The sequence below is a fragment of the Argentina anserina genome, chromosome 3 (genome assembly GCF_933775445.1).
Source record: "Argentina anserina chromosome 3, drPotAnse1.1, whole genome shotgun sequence".
Taxonomy (NCBI): domain Eukaryota; kingdom Viridiplantae; phylum Streptophyta; class Magnoliopsida; order Rosales; family Rosaceae; genus Argentina; species Argentina anserina.
Genome location: NC_065874.1, coordinates 17,414,470 through 17,429,357, shown reverse-complemented (window position 1 = coordinate 17,429,357; position 14,888 = coordinate 17,414,470). Strand labels below are relative to the sequence as shown.

General features: G+C 39.3%; 1 protein-coding gene across 1 annotated transcript; it reads right to left on the bottom strand.

The window, feature by feature from the left end:
* Nucleotides 1-5,186: 5,186 nt before the first annotated feature.
* Nucleotides 5,187-6,335, bottom strand: LOC126789002 (casparian strip membrane protein 2-like). Its single transcript, XM_050515044.1, has 3 exons — nucleotides 6,036-6,335; nucleotides 5,793-5,916; nucleotides 5,187-5,610 (listed from the first exon to the last, which is right to left on the bottom strand). The coding sequence occupies exons 1-3, from the start codon at nucleotides 6,323-6,325 to the stop codon at nucleotides 5,398-5,400; spliced, it is 627 nt and encodes a 208-aa protein (XP_050371001.1). The 5' UTR covers nucleotides 6,326-6,335; the 3' UTR covers nucleotides 5,187-5,397.
* Nucleotides 6,336-14,888: the final 8,553 nt, after the last annotated feature.

Sequence of the window (14,888 nt, the reverse complement as noted above, 5' to 3'; positions counted from 1 at the left end):
GGTCATAAACGGCTTGAGATCTAGTAATGAATTGACTGGTGGTAGGGGTTATTAGCAGGGGCAGATCCAGTCCAGGTGAAAATGAAGCCCAGAAAAAAAAACCCAATCCTCTATTAAAAAAAATTAAAACATTAGCACGGATCTCTCTCTGTCTCTCACACTTTCGTGTCTTCTTCTTTCAATCTCTGAAGACTTTCTCGTCTACTTCTGCTGATCTGCTAGCTTTTTCTTTTAATCATCTTCTCGAGTTCTCGTTCAAGCCGGCATGTCACCACTCACCACTCGTCATTGCCCGTAGCCTTGTTGAGTATTTTATTTGCCTATTTGGAAATTAGAATCAAAGTAGTGAAGTTTATTAATTAATATCAGGCGAGATAGATACATAATGAAAGATAAAACAGAGGTGTGTAGAGATTAATTTAAAACAACTCAATTCTGATGACAAATATCGACATACCTAAGGAGAAATTTTTTTTTGCGCTTTGCGCAAATTAAAGTAATTTTACATTTCGCATAAAAAGTTAGCCCTAGTGGCATTTCAATCCTAGATCCGCTACTAGTTATTAGAGATAATTGTGGAATTTGAACATATGAATTTGGTAAATGCTGGTGCTTGGTGAATTTTTGCAAGCTGAAGGCTGGGGACAGTGGGTTGTTTCATTGTCTACAATAAGCTGTTACCCTGAATGTCAGTCAACTGTAACTGTGTCGATGTGTAAGAATCAGAGCTAAAGCTAGGCACCTTTGAGTTTCTGAGTGTTAAGCATATTCATAGGGAGGGTAATGTATATGGTGCTTGCTAAAGATAGAGTGAATATCTCAGAGGACTTTGAATTCTTTAATTTCCCTCCAAGCCGGGTAACTGAAGCTTCATTGTATGACAGTGTTGGGATTGCTAGGCCAAGAACGGTTTCGAGCTTTTGATAGCTGTAACGACTCCAAAATTTCGAGCTTAGAAACTCAAAATTCTAAAGTCGTTAAACACAAAATAATCTCAATGAAATCGAAATCATTTAAGTGCACAGCGGATCATCACTGAGTTCTCAATACAACTCAGAAAACCAATTATTACAACCCAAATTTATAATTTAACATTACATAAGATGGAATGTAATAATCCTCAAAATCTCTCACAAAACTTACAAATAAAACCACAACAATTCTCACACACAAATCCTTGCTAGAAAACCTCACCACAAGCAGGATACGAACGACTTCGAGCCCCCGGAGTCGTCACTCAATCTCCACTAATCAGCACCTGCGGAATTATCTCATACACCATCGAATTGGTGCACCGGGATTGTAAACACAAACCCGGTAAGCTTATAGCTCGTATGAGTAAAATCAAAACATAATTCGCATATCAAAATATACGAAAAATCACAAATCAACAAATATAAATGTCCTCATGAGTCAATGGGCAGCCCATCTGGTTGTCCCAAAGGAATATGAAATGAAACGCTCATGAGAAAATTAAGTAACCCTTCTGGTTACCCAAATGCATTTATAATACGGTTACCAAGAACGCTGGTACACATCTGTTACCCCTCTCGTAATACACCGCAAATATTGGGCAACCACCCGCTACCCAATATCAAAACAACAGGAGTACTCATGAGCAGATAACCACCCGTTACCTCTCATGCAGGACTCTGGCAGACAGACTAGAGCTCTAACTGTATCGTAACTTTCGCCCGGCCAAAGGCTAGGTTCCGACTTGCCAAACACGTACAATAATCTCACATCATATTGTACCAAACATCAGGTCCGAAGACAATTCACAGTTTAACAATCTCAATGTTAAAAATCACGTACAATAATCTCACATCATATTGTACAATTCAATCACATGCTCAATATAATCACAATAAAATCATAACAGTATATTATATAGCAAACTATATATATTCGTACATATTTACCATTTATACAATATATATATATATATAGTCCACTATACCTTATACATGTCATATTTCACAACACATGCTCAATACACAATCTTCCGTCATCAAAATGACCATTTCTAATGAATTAATAACAGTATATAATATAATGAACTATATATATATGTACTTATTACCATTATACAATATATATGTAATCCACTAGATTGTATACATGTTGTAATTCATTATTAAATACTCTTGCAAAAATCTTGAATCACCGCGAGGGTAGATTCGTAAATATGTGAGATTTTACTCACCTTATCGAGTCGAGCGTAATCCCACAATTTCTGAAGATAATTCATTTTCTCGCTTTATAGATCACCTTGAAAAGATAAGAAAAGAATTTAGAAACGTTTCGTAAACCTTTAAATGCCGAAACAGTAATAATCGGTTACTGTTCAGCAATTTTCGGTTTTACGAAGTTACTGTTCAGGGTTACTGTTCATGTATTACTGTACAAATACACAAATAATACGTATTTATGTACGTATACATACTTTTTACGTATTTCTGTACGTATACATACTGTTTAAGTATTTCTGTACGTATACATACTGTTTAAGTATTTCTGTACGTATACATACTGTTTAAGTATTTCTGTACGTATACATACTATTCAAAATGTAAATACAATCTCAGTAAATAAAATTTACTAAATTACCTTTTTACAAATTACTTTTTTACAATTACTGAAAGTAATTTATATTTACATTTACCGTACGTAAAATTTAATTTACATTTACCGTACGTAAAAAAAATTTACATTTACCGTACGTAAGTAAATTACCAAAATACCTTTCTCGGAAATACTGTTCACGCCGCCGCACGTGGTGGTGCGTGTGGTGCACGCGCCACCTCCGGCAGGCCGCGCGTGGCGCTCACGCGCCACTCACTGTGGCAGTGCGTGGGGCCCACACGCCGACACCAACCAAGGCGCGTGTGGCGCCACCACCACCCCAAAACCATCCTCCTTTATCCCCTCTTCCTCCCTCCGGTCCTACGCCACCCCACACTTCCCCACGCACCTACACGCGCCGCTTAAAGCGGCGGTGTTCAACACCTCCACACCCTCCTCCGATCACCACAAATCGAACCAAAAACAACAACAATCCAATCACACAATCAATCTACACTAATCCTCACCTCAATCAGACCTTGGATCGTCAAATCGACGTCGATGAGCTCGAGATGCCGACGGTTGCAGTTGAGATGCGGCGGTGTCTAGCGCGATTCTCGATCGACGATCTTGTCACCGGAGGCACTAGGGGCAAGGAGAGGTGGTGGTGTTGCAGTCCCTATGCCCTGATCTCCCGGTGGAGTGTTTGGGTGACGGAAGAATCGCGAGGCTTCGGGTTGTCGCGTGGGAGCTTATGGCGGCGAGGTGAGGTGCGTCGTGCACGAGGGTTGCTCGCGGTGAGGCTTGCGAGGGTCGGGGAAGTGGCGGTGTATGACACGGAAGGCTGGATGATGGCAGATCGGCGGGAGAGATTTTTGGAGGAAGAGAGAAAAGAGAATCGGGGAGAGAGAGATGAGGGAGGCGGAAAGAAGAGAGAGAGAGTGGGTTTCCTGATATGGAAACCCTAACACACAATTAACCTATTTATACTAGTTTCCAAATCAGAAACTAACTTCCGACGTTAATAACTTTTACATACCTCGTCCGATTAGAACGCGTCACGTACTCACGAACTCGTATCGACGAGCTCTACAACTTTCGTGAAGAAAGTTTTCGCAACCGAGCGACGGAATTAAAGTCGATAATTTCGTTCGGAAACTTAACGTTTTTCTTATTAAACGTTCCGAGAACGTTTTCGTTTCTGTTCCGTAAAGTTGCAAACAATTATATTCATTTAAACTGAAATTCATAACTTTATAGAATTCAAATTAAATCAAACAATGTATTGAAATTTAGGGTTATTACAATAGCCATGTTGATGTTTGATGCAGGAGTATTTATGGGGCAACATCAAGTTATAACTTAGCTATTTTAATTATAGATTTACAATCCTTAATATTTCATTATTTACGATTCTTAGGGAATATATTACAATTATGTAGCATTTACTTATAATGGCTTTAATTTCCATATTCTATTAGTCTACTTGTATTCCAAGTATTATAATCCATATGTGTATTGTAATTGTTGTAAGGGAGCCTATGTTTTATGAATAATATTAGTTTATTTGAGACATGAATTTGTCCTGTTTTCTGAGTTTGTTGCTTCTTGTTTCTGGTGTCTTTTGAGTGATTATTAGAGACCCGTGTTCGATACCGATACCCCATTAATGTGTTGAACGAGAAGGTGAAAGCTATGCGTTCGTAAAGGATCAAGTACTTACCACTTCATAAATTAGTTTTTCTTCTTAACTATGATTCAAATGACATACCTGCTAATTGCATGTCAATCACTAGCCGGCCATGCTCATGGAACGAAAGTGTTTTGTGCATTATGGAAGGAAATTCAAATGGAAAGCAAGAATCATTTAACAAGCAGATCGGCTCAATGAAGGATGATTTCACATATGGAAAGTTAAGAACTAAAGATGAGGACGACCATAAAGACACAAACAATATTATTGTGTGGGAGAATATTACGCATGAATATGTCGACTTCGTTGGAGTTAATTCATTCCTCTTTGAGATTCCAAAGATATTAATTAATGTTGTGAATCATATCAAGAGAGGAGGGTGGCGAAGTTAATTATGATGAGCAGATCTTTCAAGGGCAAACAAGGAAAGTATTCCAAGAATTTATTTATTTGGAAGGGAAGAATTCAATCACAAGCTAATATGAAGCACCGGAAGATTTTGTAGGATGCCTATCAATCAATGGCGCGAATTGGAGGGTGAATTCTTTCCAACCAGAGGAGTCTGATGCATAAGCATTTATGGGGCAACATGAAGGTATTACTTAGCTATTTAATTATAGATTTACAATCCTTAATATTTCATTATTTACGATTCTTAAGGAATATATTACAATTATGTAGCATTTACTTATAATGGCTTTCCATATTCTATTAGTCTACTTGTATTCCAAGTATTGTAATCCCTATATATATGAATATTGTAATTATTGTAAGGGAGTGTATGTTTTATGTATAATATCAGTTTATTTGAGGTATGGATTTGTCATGTTTTGTGAGTTTGTTGCTTCTTGTTTCCGGTGTCTTTTGAGTGATTATTGGAGGTCCGTATTCAATATAGATATCCCATTAATGTTGGATATATTTTTTTCTGCGTTTAGTGGTCTTCCCATAAATTACTTTAATAATGTACATCACTCGGATACCATGCAATTGATTTAACACACCACACGTAATAATATGAAAGCCGGAAACATAGAAGAACTCTTGCTGTTTCTCTTTTCACGGTGGGTCTTCTCCACGGCTTCTTTCTTTCTGTTGAAGGTTTATCATACCCAACAAGATGCCTCCCTTCTCATGCATTACTTCTTTAGAGCAAATGTAGAATTCACAACCAGCAAAAAGAAAAATGCCGCAGCGACGAATGAAGCCACAACCGCCCCACTAAGTGTCTGGCAAAAGTCACTATATTGCGAACAAATAGCAAGCCAATTGGAGTCCGAATTTCCGTTATGAAGCAAGTAGACAATCGCAGTTGAAGCTCCGGCATCAGATATCAATAGAGCAATCATCACCTGGAGGAATGGGATCAATATAAATATCTGATGAAAGCATGAAATTGACAGTGAGGCAATAGAACATGAAAAGTTGAAAACAAGGCGCAATATATTGATTATATTCAACCAAAGGGTTCGAAAGAGGAAAAATAAATTGTTCTGAGTACTTTTCCGGTCATATACATGGATATAGAGCTTACCGTGTCAAAGATAACTAGTAGAAGCCTTGGTCCTGTAGCTCGTGGTCGAATGATGCATACAATGGAGAAGGGCATGGAGAAGCCTATATAGCCAACAGCTATAGCATTTGCAACAATAAAGTACCTGCAGTTATCAATAAAAGCTGTAATTCAATACTCGATCTTTAACCATTATTAGCTAACAGTATCGCTTCAAGAATTCAAAGGCAATGCCAAAGCAATCTCTAAAATTTGCATACGTACGTGAAAGTAGGGAGATCATTGTATTGAGCATGGAACTGGAGGAACTGTGTGAAGAAGGGAAGGATCTGCTCAGCATTGCCTGTAGTGTAAGCAGCAGCAAAAGCAGCTGCACTGGCACCAAGCCTCATGACCAAGTCTACGATTGCTAGACCTCTTTTTGTTCCTCTTCTAGTCTGTAGTTTGGATTTCGTGGCGACCACAGCAGTCGAAGGAGCACGTTCTGCAGCCTTTCCTTTGGCTGCGGCCTTTGCATCAGTAACTGCTATACTTTCACTCTCTTTCGAGTCCATGATAGGATGTAGTTTCGAATGTGAGAGATAGATTGAAGAAAATTGGCATGAAATGTTTAATATTTATAGGATATGGAGAAGTAAATACAGTTAATGGGTTAGTTTACTCCAATAATCGTTATTATGTTGAGGAACAGGAGTTGTTGGTACATTACTTGCTCCACTTAGGGCAAAATTATGAACCAAAATATGAATGAAGTGTAGGTATGACGTAATCCACTATGTAATTAACTGTTTTATGTATCGAATCCGCACTGACTATACATTAGTACATTGCATGATGGATCAGGTTAATAAGTGTTATAAATTGAATAATCGTCAGCAGAAATGGGTTTAAATAACTTGAATATGACTGAATGTTAAATTTCTTTCATTATCACCTAATGTAAAGCCAAAACCTAACCATTCAATTCAGGGTATTCTCTGATGACATTATGAGGGGTTGACAGCCTATCTTCCAAAAGCTAGAGAAAGATGCTGTAATAACCCGATTTTTTGAGACGATTTAATAGATTATTTCTAAAGTTATAAGTTTTCGAAAATTTTAAATCGTGTTCGTTCCGCTTTGTGACGTCGGAAATCGAAAACGAAACCGTTATCGGAACGTTATTTAGAAAAACGTTACGTTTCCGTGACGTGAATATCGACTTTTATTTCGTCACTCGTTTGTGAAAACTTCCTTCACAGAAGTTGTAGAGCTCGTTGATACGAGTTCGTGGACATGTTACGCGTTCTAATCGAACGTCGTACGTGAAAGTTATTAATGACGGAAGTTAGTTTCCGATTTAGAAAGGGGTATAAAAGGAAATTGTTCTGAAGTAGGGTTTCCATTTTTGGAAACCCTCCTCTCTTCTCTCACCCACGCCTCCCTTTCTCTCTCTCTCCCCACGCGATTCTCCCTCCCCGAGCCCTTTCTTCCTTCGGCGCCGATCTCGTCTCTCCGGGCACCGTGAGTCTCACCGCCCATCCCAAGGGCGCCGCTCGACCTCCTGCAGCCACCCCTGGACGCGACACGCCGGGGTGCGCCATGCCGAAGCTCCTCCGATGATACCAAGCTACTGCAACTCGCCGCTGCACGACCCATCATCTTCAGCGACGCAAGGGCACGGAGGAGGGCATCTCAACGTCGATCCTCGCCTTGGTGCCCCCTGCCATTAACCTGGGGGCCAAACCGCATCGATCCGAGTTCTTCTCGAGGAATTGGAACACCACCGGCGATCCAAGCTCTACCGGTGCCAAATCGGAGTTCTTAGCGTCAGTTAAGGTATGATTTGATGTAATTGATGGATTGGTTGTGATTGTTGTTGTATTTTGGCTTAATTGGAGGAAGATTGGAGGTGTAGGAGGAGGGGAGGTTACCGCCGCATTAGGCGGCGCGTGTGGTGGCGTGGAGGAGGCTAGGGGCGGCATGAGGCTGTGGGAAGGTGGAGGAGAAGGAGAGGAAGAGAAAAAGGGCGGCGGTGGCGTGCTATGCGCCGGCCTTAGGGTCGGCGCGTGGACCCCACGCACTGCCACAATGAGTGGCGCGTGAGCGCCACGCGCGGTCGCCGGCGAGTGGCACGTGTACCCCACGCGCCGCCACGTGCTGTGGCGCGTGAACAGTGATTTCGAATCAGAAATTTTGTAAATTTATTTTTACGTCGGTGAATGTAAAAAGTGATTTACATACTGTAAATATAAATTTATTTTACGTTCCGTAAATGTAAATATAAATTACATTCAGTAAATGTAAAAAGTAAATTCAGAAGGGTAATTCAGTAATTATTATTTACTGAGACAATATTTACATTTGAATAGTATGTATACATACAGGAATACATAAACAGTATGTATACGTACATGATTACGTAATTGATGTGTATTTGTACAGTAATACATGAATAGTATTTACTGAATAGTACTCAATGAACAGTAAATTTGTAAACCAGAAAAATTGCTGAACAGTAACAGATTATTACTGTTTCGGCATTTAAGGTTTACGAAACGATTCTAAACTCTTTTCTTATCTTATTAAGGTGATCGATAAATTAAGGAAATGAATTACTTTCGGAAATTGTAGAATTACGCTCGAGTTGATAAGGTGAATAGAATCTCACATATTTACGAATCTACCCTTGCGGAGATTCAAGATTTTTGCAGAATTTTTAAGAATGGAATATGACATGTATATGATATAGTGGATTATATATATATTATATAAATGGTAAATAGGTACATATATATAGTTTGCTATATAATATACTGTTATGATCTTATTGTGATTATGTCATTTTGAATTACGAGATTTATATATCGAGCATGTGATTTAAATTGTACAATATGATGTGATGATTATTGTATGTGGTTTTAAAATAGTGTTTGTTAAAACATTTTGTCTTCGGACGTGATTTGATGTTTTCGGACGAGTTTTGTCTTCGGACGTGTTTATGTCTTCGGACGTGTTTGGCATGTTGGAACCTAGCCTTTGGCCGGGCGAAAGTTACGATACAGTTAGAGCTCTAGTCTGTCTGCCGGAGTACTGCATGTGAGGTAACAGATGGGTTATCGGCTCATGAGTACTCATATTTTTGGACATTGGGTAGCAGGAGGTTGCCCAATGTCGGCGGTGTACTACGTGAGGGGTAACAGAGGTGTACCAGTGTTCATTAATCCATTTGGGTAAACAGAGGGGTTGCCCAATTTCTCATGAGCACTTTCATTTTTATATTTTGGACAACCAGATGGGTCGTCCATTGACTCATGAGTGCATTTATATTTGATGTTTTTGTGGATTTCCGTATATATTGATATGCGAGTTTTATTGTTGTTTTTACTCATACGAGCTGTAAAGCTTACCGGGTTTGTGTTTACAATCCCGGTGCACCAATTCGATGGTGTAGTGGATAACTCCGCAGGTGTGGATTAGCGGGAATTAACGGACCGCTTAGAGGACTTGAAGATATTTAGTTCCAGCTTGTGTGAGGATTTTGTGTGACTTTCTTGTGAGGTTTTTGTGAGGATTATACATTTTCATTTGTTATAATGTCGAATTATAATTTGGTTTGTAATAATCGATTTGACTGAGTTGTATTTTGAACTCGGAGATGATCCGCTGTTGCATTTAAAATGATTTCGATTCATTGAGATTGTTTTAGTGTTTTTCATGACTTCGAAATTTGAGTTTCATGCTCGAAATTTTGGGGTCGTGACAGTTGCATAATTTATCTCTTTCAAATTATAGCTATGTTAATTGTAATAATAGGGAGGCTGTGCAGTCCAGACTCCACACTTCAGTAGTGCAGAATTCAGTAACATTCAATAGAAATGTAGCCCGCAAAGCCTTGTTAAACAAGAGAACGGTTCAACACCCCAACTCTGGCAGCGTCTTTCAAAAACATTACCTTGATCTTATTCAGCTTGACCAGCAAAATGACCTGCGAATACAATTAAGTGATACGTACATAATGTTTTGTCCTATTAGAGTATGACTAAATTACTTCATAAGAACCTTGAGATCATGATTTTGATGGCAGCCGTGAACTGTCACGACCCTAAAATTTCGAGTATGAAATTCAAATTTCGAAATCATGAAAAACACTAAAACAATCTCAATGAATAGAAATCATTTAAATGTCACAGCGGATTATCTCTGAGTTCAAAATACAACTCAGTCAAGCCGATTATTACAAACCAAAATTTATAATTCAACATTATAACAAATGGAAATGTATAATCCTCACAAAATCCTCACAAGAAAATCCACACAAAGTCCTCACCACAAGAAGGGAATAAATAACTTCAAGTCCTCTGAGCGGTCTGTCGATTTCCGCTAATTCACACCTGCGGAGTTATCCCCTACACCATCGAATAGGTGCACCGGGATTGTAAACACAAGCCCGGTAAGCTTTACAGCTCGTATGAGTAAAACAACAAATACAACTCGCATAAAAATATATACGAAAATCCACAAACATCAATTATACATGTAATAACCCTAATTTTTTCAAACAATATTTGAGTTTGATTTGAATTCTATAAAATTGTGAAATTTAATTAGAATGATTGTGAGTGGTTGCGACGTTATGAAATGAGAAACAAGAACGTTCTCGGAACGTTTAATTCGAAAAACGATTACGTTTCCGAGCGAATTTATCGACTTTCATTCCGTCGCTCGGTTGCGAAAACTTTCTGCACGAAAGTTGTAGAGCTCGTCGATACGAGTTCGTGAGCATGTGACGCGTTCTAATCGAACGTCGGACGTGGAAGTTATTAACGTCGGAAGTTAGTTTCCGATTTTGGAAACAAGTATAAATATGATATTTTGGTGATTAGCGTTTCCATTTCAGGAAACCCATTCCCTCTCTTCTCTCCGCCTCCCTCCCTCTTTCTCTCTCCCCGATTCTCCTTCTCTCACCCTCCGAAAATTCTCTCGCCGATCTGCCTCCCTCCGAGCCGCCGCGACGTGCACCGCCCAGCCCAACGTCGTCGCAAGGACTCCCACAGCCACCCTCCAGCTCGCCAGCCCGTGCCCCGCCGTCGCGAAGCCGCTCGGACGTCTCCAAGTTTCTGTTTTTCTCACCGCCGCATCTAAGCTCGCCTCCGGTGGTTTTCGAGCTCCAATCGAGGTGAGGATAGCCTAGGTTTGTTGTTGAATTTTTGTGTGGAGTTGTAATGTTTTGGTGGAGATCGGAGGTTGGAGATGATGGAGAGGTACCGCCGCCTTAGGCGGCGCGTGTGAGGGCGTGGGAGGGTCTAGGGGCGGCGTGAGGCCGTGGGGAGGAAGAGGAGGAAGAAAAGGAGAGAAATGGGGTGGTGGTGGCGTGATACGCGCCGTTGGGGGTGTCGGCGCGTGGACCCCACGCGCGGCCTGCCGGAGGTGGCGCGTGTACCGCACGCGCCGCCACGTGCGGCGGCATGAACAGTGTTTTTCTGGAAGGGTAATTTTGTAATTTATTTACGTACGGTAAATATAAATTTTATTTACGTACGGTAAATATAAATTTTATTTACGTACGGTAATTATAAATTTTATTTACGTACGGTAATTATAAATTTAAATTACTTTAGTAAAGGTAAAAAGTAATTTTGGAAGGGTAATTCGGTAATTATTATTTACTGAAACAGTACGTACATTTAAATAGTAGTTATACGTACAAAAATATGTAAACACTATGTACTCGTACAGAGATACGTATTGGATGTGTATTTGTACAGTAATATACAAATAGTGAATAGTGTACAGTAAATAGCAATTTCATAAAACCGAAAATTGCTGAACAGTAACCGATTATTACTGTTTCGGCATTTTAAGGTTTACGAAACGTTTCTAAAATTCTTTTCTTATCTTTTTAAGGTGATCGATAAATCGAGGAAAGGAATTATCTTCGGAAATTGTGGAATTACGCTCGAGTCGATAAGGTGAGTAAAATCTCACATATTTACGAATCTACCCTTGCGATGATTCCAAGATTTTTGCAAGAGTTTTAAATGTTGAAATACGACATGTATACAATATAGTGGATTATATATATTGTATAAATGGTAATAAGTACATATATATATGGTTTACTATAATATATACTGTTATGAATTCATTTGAAATAGGTCATTTCGATGACGAGCATGTGATTTTAATATGGGGTTTGTTAAACGTTTTGTCTTCGGACGTGTTTATAAATTATGACATGTATATGATATAGTGGATTATATATATATGCATTGTATAAATGGTAAATAAATACATATATATATATATTTTTTACTATATAATATACTGTTATGATTTATTGTGATGATGTCATTTTGATGACAAGATATATCGAGCATGGTTTTTGATTTGTACAATATGATGTGAAATTATTGTACGTGTTTGGCAAGTCAAAACCTAGCTTTTGGCCAGGCGAAAGTTACGATACAGTTAGAGCTCTAGTCTGTTTGCCGTAGTACCGCATGTGAGGTAACAGGTGGTTATCTGCTCATGGGTACTCTGATTGTTTTGGATGTTGGGTAGAGGGTGGCTATCCAATATCAGCGGTGTATTACGAGAGGGGTAACAGATGTGTACCAGCGTTCTTGGTACCCGTATTATAAATGCATTTGGGTAATCAGAAGGGTTACTTAATTTCTCATGAGCGTTTCATTTCATATTTTTTTGGGACAACCAGATGGGCCGTCCGTTGACTCATGAGGGCATTTATATTTGTTGATTTGTGATTTTTGTATATCTTGATATGCGAATTATATTTTCATTTTACTCATACGAGCTATAAGCTTACCGGGTTTGTGTTAGTGGGAATCGAAGGACATCTCTGGGGACTTGAAGTCATTCATTATTCTGCTTGTGGTGAGGTTCTATTGTGGATTTGTGTGAGAACTTGTGAGGATTTATTTATGGTTTTGTGAGAGATTGTGAGGATTATTACATTTTCATTTTTATGTAATATGGATTATAAATTTGGGGTGTAATAATTGGTTTGTCTGAGTTGTATCATGAACTCAGTAATGATCCGCTGTGCATTTTAAATGATTTCGATTTCATTGAAATTGTTTAGTGTTTAACGACTTTAAAATTTTGAGTTTTTAGGCTCGAAATTTTAGGGTCGTTACAATACATGCACTCATGACACATTAGACGGCCTATCTGGTTGTCTAAAAATGTGAAAATATATATACTCATGAGAAGTTGGGCAACTCCTCTGTTTACCCAAAGATATTTATAATACGGGTACTCATGAGCGCTGGTACACCTCTGTTACATCTCATGTAGTACACCGCCGACATTGGATAACCTCATGTTACCCAATATCAAAAACATATGGATACTCATAAGCCGATAACTCATATGTTACCTCATATGCAGTACCCCGGCAGACAGATTAGAGCTCTAACTGTATCGTAACTTTCGCCGGCCAAAGGCTAGGTTCCGACATGCCAAACACGTCCGAAGACATAAACACGTCCGAAGACAAAACACGTCCGAAGACATAAACTCGTCAGAAGACGATCACGTTTTAACAAAACACAATGTTAAAACCACGTACAATAATCATTATGTCATATTGTACAAATCAATTCACATGCTCGATATATAAAATCTCATCACCAAAATGAACATATTCACCACGAAATCATGACAGTATATAATATAGCAAACTATATATATGTACCTATTTACCATTTATACAAATATATATTCCACTATATCATATACATATCATATTTCATTCTTTACAATTCAGCATAATCCTGAATCTTCGCAAGGGTAGATTCATAAATGTGAGATTTTACTCACCTTATAATCTCGAGTGTAATTCCACGATTCCGAAAATAAATCCGTTACTTGAGTTATCGATCACCTTGAAAAGATAAGAAAAGAATTTAGAATCGTTACGTAAACTTTAAATGCCGAAATAGTAATATTATTTTACTGCTCAGCAATTTCTGATTTCACGAAATTACTATTCAATACATATTAAATACGTATTCATGTACAAATACACAATCTTTACGTATTTTGTACGTATACATACTATTTACGTATTTCTGTACATCCATGTACTATTCACAGTAAATACTGTCCAATAAATAAAAATGACTAATTTACCCTTCTGAAATTACTTTCACATTTACTGAACGTAATTTACATTTACATTTACTGAACGTAATTTACATTTACATTTACCGTATGTAAAAGAAATTCACAATTACTGTACGTAAATCACTTTTTACATTCACCGACGTAAAAATAAATTTTTACAAATTTACTGTTTTGAAAACACTATTCACGCGCCGCCGCACGTGGGGTTCACGCGCCACCTCCGACGACCGCGCGTGGGGCCCACGCGCCGACTCTAACACCGGCGCGTAGCACGCCACCGCCGCCCAAAAACTCTTCCTCTCTTCCTCCTCTACCCTCCTACGGTCTCAGACCGCCTCTAGGCTACCTCACTTCCCCTCACGTGCCGCTTAAGGCGGCGGTACCCTCATCGCCCCCTCCTCCTCCGATCTCGTCCAATCCTCCAAAAATTCATCCAAAATCACACCAACAAACATCACAACAACTCAAATCGATCAACCCTTACCTAATTCAAGTCGTGGAAGCACCGGAGAGTCGTCGGAGTGAGCTCGACAGCGGCGGAAGGAAAACGCAGGCTCGGGTTGCTGCGCGGGGACTCACGGCGGCGAGGGAGGACGTCTCGACCTCGGGGTTTGTCGCAGTGGGCCGTGCGATGCTTCCTAGACCGGCGGTGAGAGACACAGACGGCCGGAGGGATGGATCGCCGGTGGCGATTTCGAGAGAGGGAGAGAGAGCTCGGGGAGGGAGAGAGAGAAGGAGAAAGGGAGGCGGGGGTGAGGGTTTCCAAAAAGAGAAACCCTAGCTCCATTAATTTTCTTTTTATACCTGTTTCTAAAATCGGAAACTACTTCCATCGTTAACAACTTTCACGTACGACGTCCGATTAGAACGCTTTATGTATCCACGAACTCGTATCGACGAGTTCTACGACTTTCGTGAAGAAAGTTTTCACAAACGAGCGACGAAGTAAAAGTCGATTCTCACGTTGCGGAAACGTAACGTTTTTCT

What these genes read in the sequence shown, in the direction of transcription:
- LOC126789002 (XM_050515044.1), bottom strand. Translation starts at nt 6,325, where the DNA reads ATGGACTCGAAAGAGAGTGAAAGTATAGCAGTTACTGATGCAAAGGCC. An exon ending in AATGATCTCCCTACTTTCAC is followed by an intron (nt 5,917 to 6,035) that starts GTACGTATGCAA and finishes TGATAACTGCAG; the next exon opens with GTACTTTATTGTTGCAAATG. An exon ending in TACTAGTTATCTTTGACACG is followed by an intron (nt 5,611 to 5,792) that starts GTAAGCTCTATA and finishes CCATTCCTCCAG; the next exon opens with GTGATGATTGCTCTATTGAT.